The 7,500-nt window shown below is 34.8% G+C and overlaps 2 protein-coding genes across 2 annotated transcripts in view; one reads left to right on the top strand and one right to left on the bottom strand.

The window, feature by feature from the left end:
- Positions 1–7,500, top strand: part of LOC137618191 (retinol-binding protein pinta-like) — a 154,071-nt gene that overhangs the window by 60,213 nt on the left and 86,358 nt on the right. The gene's annotated exons all lie outside the window — the stretch shown is intronic.
- Positions 1–7,500, bottom strand: part of LOC137617882 (uncharacterized) — a 23,016-nt gene that overhangs the window by 8,579 nt on the left and 6,937 nt on the right. Inside the window, exons 5-8 of the mRNA XM_068347833.1 lie at positions 7,445–7,500; positions 4,810–5,049; positions 4,198–4,323; positions 3,367–3,496 (exon numbers count right to left, since the gene is read on the bottom strand). The exon at positions 7,445–7,500 is cut by the window's right edge and continues 70 nt beyond it. Of these exons, the coding sequence (XP_068203934.1) occupies positions 3,367–3,496; positions 4,198–4,323; positions 4,810–5,049; positions 7,445–7,500 (552 nt within the window). The remainder of the gene's footprint in view (positions 1–3,366; positions 3,497–4,197; positions 4,324–4,809; positions 5,050–7,444) is intronic.

The following is a 7,500-nucleotide window of genomic DNA, read 5'->3' as shown; positions in this document are numbered from 1 at the left end:
TCCGTCACAAGGAGTAGGTATACCCTGGTAATAGAGAGGGGTTATAGTTAGGAAAAGGGGAGGGGGTGGGAAGAGTTGAATCTGTGTGCATGAGAGCAAGTGTCTGGCTATCACACACACACACACACACACACACACACACACACATATATATATATATATATATATATATATATATATATATATATATATATATATATATATATATTATTTATTTCTTTCCGGTCACGTTCAGTGGCATTGCCAGACGTATAACTACTCGGCCTCTTCCTGTTCCTCGGGTGGGTAGGGAGGAGAGGGAGTAGGCATACTTTGGTGGGAAGGGTTGTAGTTATGAAAGGGGAGCCGAAGAAAAGAATGGAATCTGTGTGTGTTCATATGTACTTAAATAATTAGCCGTCATTTTGACTGGTTGTGTATACTAGTAATGAAAATTATGACAACTAAAATAAAATGGTAAATGAGTGTAGATAGTATATGCTTTTGATAATAATGTAATAACTTTTACCTCCCAGCTGTTAACTTATCGTCTAAGGAAAAGTAATTAGGCAATTAATTCTTAGTTGTTCATTTCCTAATGAAAGGATAAGCAGCTTTATGTTCTAGCACCCTTTCTCGGAAATATGTGAAACATTTTTTTAATAACTACGCTATAAAGTTCTTAAGATCATCTGTTTCCATCTAACAACATTAATGTATTACACAAACCTTTGTTTTTATAAAAGCTATTTAGTACAAAGCATAATTCAGGACAGCAAAAGAAAATCATGGTCATAGTCCTGTCTTCGTTTAAGTTTATTCATCTACATTGTAAGAGGAAACAACTCAAATAATGAAATGAAACTGCCTTGTAAAATGGTTTACACACATAAAATACGAATATCATCAACAGCTCAGTGTTAACATGTTAATAAAGAATATCAATTAGATAAATAGCTTGAATTGCCACGAAAATCTTTGACCGAATCTCTACCTCGTTAAGTGAAAGCTTATTTGTACATAGCAATGTGCGATTGAGTAGCTAAAGTTCTATTTCATGTTATCACAGGCCTACCAACACTCCCGCAGTCTCCCTCATTTTGAAAATACCTCCCACATTCCGCATTAGCTCTCGGTTCTCTCGCATTTAGATAGAATCTCCCACACTTTACCTAAGCTCATTATTGTCACTAATGCTTATTTTTTCAGTAAATGTAAATATTTCGTGGAATATTTTGATGAAAATGTTCAATATGATCATATCATCAACACTGAAAGAGATGTGTAGGGTCACTAGGGTGTCGGAAGCGGGACGGTTAGGACTGTGTCTGGTTTGAGAAACTGAGAGCTCACTCCTCCGAGGTGAACAAATGGTTTATATAATGAGCGGTGGTTGCAACATAAGCCTAGAATCAAATGAATGATTAAAAAAAATGAAAGTAAATTAAATAAAACCAGTAATAGAAATAAATGGAAGGAATAACGAGGGAAGATGGAAAGATTTATACAAATTAATGGTATAAGGAATATTTTGTCGTTTCTTTTGCAGTTTTGTAGGCTGATGAAAACAGTATGCCATCGTAATCCATTATTATATAAGGGAAGAAGGAAATCATATTACAAAGGAAATGAAAATGTGGAAAAGTAATTTTTACTTTTATATTTTACTTCTATGTGATAAGGACAAAGGTTCTGTATGCTTTATATCTACTGGAACACAACTGTTCAGTCACAGTGTTATCAATAAGAACTACACCTCTCAGAGAACCAGTCTTAATATTGAAGGGACACTAGAATCACTTATTGACCATAAAACGAATGAGTTCATTCATAAGCTTGCTTTCAAGTATAAACCAAACAGTGAGTTACTTGTGAAAGTTAAGTCAGTAACATATGGATATAGTTGAATACACTAATGTTAAGAAATGATATCACAGTCATATTCTGCCATTAACATACAATGCAATTATGTGTACAACAGGCTATAAACATGGCCATTATGTCATACGGATGCAAATAACTATTTTCCTTTAATTTTTGTTTGTTTATTCATGAAATTATGCATCTGTGTTCTTAGGAGATAGATAAACTGCAATATATTGAGAACTTTTGGATGAATTTTATCAAAATATGACGTTCTGGCTTGGGTTTATGAGTCTCCCGCATTTTTTTTTTGTTTTTTGTTTTTTTTTTTTGTAAATCCCTAGCATGTTTTAATAATCTCCAGGAAAAGTTTCTGGTAGGGTTGACAGGTCTGTTATCAGTGAATGTTTCGTAAAGATTGCAGTTATCACACTTTCGATCCTTTTAGTTAGTAAAAAAAATTTAAGCATTAGTTTTGAAATTGTGTTAATAAATTATATTTTCTGTAGAACGTGTAAAGTCTAGTTTTCCGGACTGGCGAGTATTTGCGTGATTTCGTAAAAGAGACAAAGAGATGAATGAAGCAAGCCCTTGTAGTTGATCAATGATATCTTAGGAATGGCCGACACTGAGCGTCAATGGGATATACACGGTCGAACGGTTCGTCGAACCCGGCTGTTGAACCTGCTTGTCAAATGGTTTGTTGAGGTGTCAGATACTTGTTACAAATGTAAAAGGTTTGTGGTCAATGTAGCCCCGCCCACAAAAGCCAGGCTAGATCAGACTTTCTTCGAACTGTTTGACAAACGTGTTCGGTAACCAAATACCCAGTTCACACGTTCGAACATTACTTCAAACACTTGTCGGTCGAACAGCGTTCGACGAACCGTTCGACCGTGTAACTAGCACTCCGAAATGAGGTAGAACTAAGGTACAAACAAATGGAAGCTATGATATAAGCTTAATCTCTACTGTCGCTGCAATTCACAGGATCCAAAGAATTGTTTGGTGTAGTGAAAAGTCAATAAGTGATTATGGAATATAAAAGTTTTCGTTACTAAAATATGCAATGGTTTCAGAGACACGGTGTCTTTTTTATTATAGGATATTTCGAGTTTGTTGATGTTCCTCTTGCAATCTGACCCCCCTTCTATCTAAGCTTTTAATATTCGCATCTAAGCAAAATCTATGGTATCCAGCTCCAATTTAAAGTAATTGTTTAATGGTACTACTTTGTATAAACCAGGGTCTATAAGAATCATGCACTGAAGAAAATAAAAGTAAATTCTCTAGAAATTATAAACATTTGATCTTTTCTCACTATGCATTTAACCCAATGAAGCATCACCAAGAGAAAAAAAAATATAAAAATGAGTAAAATATTGTGGCCAGTGCAGATTCTGGCATGAGTCCCAATATGCAACAATTCTGCCTGTGGAAACATTCTATTGGTTTTTAAAATCGATATATTCAATTATACCACTAAATGTATTAATAGCTGAATTCTTGGAACTTTCAACTAACGTGTACGAGTCCCGTAGCTTTCCTGACCAGGAGAATAATGACTGGGGAAATGACGAGAACCATCACTAAGACCACCAGGGCTAGAGTGTACTGACTGTCCGCCCTGTCTAGGTCCTCGGCGATTTTGCTCCTGAAATAAAAAACGATAGTGATAATAACGGAAAGGATAGTGATAATAACAATAAAGATAATGATAATAGTAATGAAGATAGTTACAATGATAAAATTATCAGTAATAATGATAGTAATTATGATAGTAACACTAATAAAATCAACAAAAATAACAATATCGATAATAATAACATATATGATATCAATAATGATAATTCTCAAAAATTCAATCTGACCGTCCAACCAAATGTTAATAGAGACACTTATAATGGAATTGATAGAACAAGAAATTTTGATATTGGTCAGTAAACTGAGCATGTGCTAGGGGCGGATCTGGAGGAAAAATATATCTTTATTTCTACATAATACCATGTTAACCTTGGAAATACCCAGGCATCCCCATTCTGTTAAGCTCGAGTACTTGGGATTTAGTTAATTCAGTAATTAGATGAAGAATCATACAATGAATATTGTTGGGAATGATGCAGTATTTGATATGAACAAATTCAATATAAACAGTATCAGGTGTAAGTGACTCAATATTAATATTGCTACTACTTCATGGCTTAGTATAATTAAAACAGACTTCTATCAAAAACTAAATGCAATCATTTATTTCTTTGATCAAAGTTGTATACACATATCAAAATTTGTATATCATTATTGCTAGTCGGAATAGATTAAAGCTAAATACACTGGATACTCTGGTGCACAGATTACCTGATGTCTACAACAAGGGTCGATTCAACCTCCCGTACAGAATCCAGAAAAGATGCAGTCTCCTGCAAGAAGTTGTTTGCAGCTTCGAGAGAGCTGTTCCGAGGTTGGTTGTTGATAATCTCCTCTCTGCAATGCACGAAAAACCGATACAATATAATTCTGATTTTAAAAGACGGATCAATAGTGGCAATATGCACACACGAGAAATACAAGCCTCATTACAAAGTCCCCCAGGTCTTTCCAACCCTTCCATTTTGCAAAATCCCCATGGATTAACATCAACGTTAAAAAATACTACGCCGGTAGCCAAGATTATCAGAAAACAGAAAGTAAAAGAAAAGTAAGCAATTATTGTTTTAAATTGACCTTTATATAGATATAATTAGGGTTAAATCACCCTTTACATTACTCTTACTAATACTTAGCTTTCCAAACTATATCCTACCATAGTTAGTTAGCTAACTGTCCTCACTCCTCTTTCATCCATCATTCCTATCTGCTAAAAGAATAACCAAAATGAATAAAAGTAACCCTTTCTCTCTTGAAAGCTATAGAAAACTGCTTACTACATTATAGATCTAATGTCTTTAAGAACACCCGTCTCCACCTCACATTTCTGCAATCTCGTCCATATCAGCATCATAGATCCCAAGTCCGTTCAGCCTCTCCTCCACATCGGGGGACAGAGCCAGCGTCTGGTTAAGCCAAGACCACGCTAGCGAATTAGCCTCGACCCAGGCCAGATAGGTCGATGAATCCATGACACCTCGTAGATAGTAGGCGGACCCGTATACCATGGCAATTCCAAAATGCTCCTCTGCCCTGATGAGATTTTTGTAGGCCACCAGCGTCCTGTGAATGCATAGAAATATCATTTGAAATCAAAATGGATAAGTGAAGATACAGATGAATAAAAGTGTTAAAGAATTTAATAGATAATAATTGCCGCAATCTAAAAGTGATTGACAACAAAAAAAGAGCTTGAAGGGTTGTTAAAAATGTATTATGGGATAGATTATCGGTTAAAACTCGAATTTAGAAACATGTAACAGGAAAAAAGTTCATTGATAAATAGTAGGATACAAATAGTGAAAGAACAAAATGATTGTTATCTAGTCTGATAGAAAGAAAAAGGTTGGATTACTGTTCACTAAGTCAAAGACTAAATCCATACACAGGTATACCTTGGCTATAAATATGACAAAATAACCATGGAAGCATAAGGATTCAATTACTTTATAAGATAGGATTTAGCCGATACAAATAGTTTACTGGTACGCCGTTCAAATATGAGAACAATTGACAGGAGAGAATTATGAGCAGCTCAACTGCTTCTCGGCTTTACGCTTGTTACGACCTTTTTGTTAGTAGAGAAAACAAAGGAGATACCTCGTTTAAGACTTCTATGCATAACTTTCCCCTGATGATTTAGAAAATGAATATAGGAGGATTCTTCAAAATATTTTTATGCATTATTGATTTCAGCTGCACCGAGAGTAAATGAAGTTGCATAACTTATTTTATCAACACAGTTATCAACCAACATTTTAAAGTGTCAAAATTATCGTAATTTACTCGGTCTTCACGTGACAGAGTCTAAGTCAAGGCCTAAGTAAACAATGAAAACCGCGCGCGGGTAAACGGTTACGGAACGCCTCGTGTGAATGTACAACATTTCGACGGTGGTTAGCCACCACCCAGCCTGTCGGAAAGAAAACGGTTCGTGTGAATCGGCCTTTTACGTCCAAATTTGTATTTTCAAGTGATTTGCTGTATGATACCCAACAGCAGTTAGAGGCCTCAAATACTCAAGCAGAACTAGATTTTTCTAAGCGCTTTAAAACAAAATTGTAACCAGTTACTCAGTGTAAAAAACTTCAGTGTACGTAAAAACCTGTAACCGTAAATTAGTATTATAAAATATAATAGTACTCTGTTGATCTGAAATAGTAGTACAATAAAATATGATTACTAATTGGTGCTTATTATTATTAAAAGGGAAGAGTTTCACCAGCCCAATTAGTCAGAGCTGGCCCGACTAAATTCGAAAGGCAAAAATATACTAAAGCCAATAATAGAATAAAGATATAATGTAAATATAAAGGGAAGAGAAATTAATTGTTAGATAAAAATCTGTGATAGATAGAAATCTAAATCTTATCTATAAAACCCATAGTTCCTAAAAATTTTAAAATCTTTAAAATTCAGTTTCCCAAAAATGTTGAAATCTTTAAAAAAAGATTAGTTTCCTAAAAATTTTAAAATCTTAAAAACAGAAAAAGTTTGAGCCCGATAAAATGACTGGTGTGGAATCACTTGAAAATGTTAAAATCTAAAACAGAGAAGTTTTCAGAGTCCAGTAAAATAACTGGTGTGAAATCAATTGAAATTTTGAAATCTGAAAATAGAAAAGTTTCAGAGTCCGATAATATTACTGGTGTGGAATCACTTGAAAATGTTAAAATCTAAAACAGAGAAGTTTTCGGAGTCCAGTAAAATAACTGGTGTGAAATCAATTGAAATTTTGAAATCTGAAAATAGAAAAATTTCAGAGTCCGATAAAATTACTGGTATGAAATCACTTGAAAATGTTAAAATCTAAAAACAGAAAAATTCTCAGAGTCTAATAGAATAACTGGTGTGAAATCACATGAAAATGTTAAGATCTAAAAGCAGAGAAATTCTCAGAGCCCAATGTTAATAAAATTATGTAAGCAGCTCTTCTAGGAGAAGGACATTCCATAATCAACCCCTTGTTCTCTAGACTTGGGTAGTGCCATAGCCTCTGTACCATGGTCCTCCACTGTCTTGGGTTAGAGTTCTCTTACTTGAGGGTACACTCGGACAAACTATTCTATCTACAGTAATTTCTCTGCTTGTTTTGTTAAAGTTTTTATGGTTTATATAGGACATATTTATTTTAATGTTACTGTTTTTAAAATATTTCATTTTTCCTTCTTTACTCTCCTCACTGGGCTGTTTTCCCTGTTGGGGCCCCTGGACTTATAGCATTCTGCTTTTCTAACTATAGTCCATTTCTTTTAGCGATGCATATTTGCACCGACTCGCAGCGGTGCCCTTTTAGCTCGGAAAAGTTTCGTGATCGCTGATTGGTTGGAATTATATCGTCCAACCAATCAGCGATCCGGAAACTTTTCCGAGCTAAAAGGGCACCGCTGCGAGTCGGTGCAAATCTGCATCGCTAAAAGAAATTGACTATAGGGTTATAACATCATATTCATCTCACCTCCACATGTTAGAAGCATCAGCGTCGTTAATCCGAGACACAAGAACGCTCAGCAA

This window comes from Palaemon carinicauda, chromosome 24 (genome assembly GCF_036898095.1).
Source record: "Palaemon carinicauda isolate YSFRI2023 chromosome 24, ASM3689809v2, whole genome shotgun sequence".
Classification (NCBI taxonomy): Eukaryota; Metazoa; Arthropoda; class Malacostraca; order Decapoda; family Palaemonidae; genus Palaemon; species Palaemon carinicauda.
This window is presented reverse-complemented; position numbering and strand designations above follow the sequence as displayed.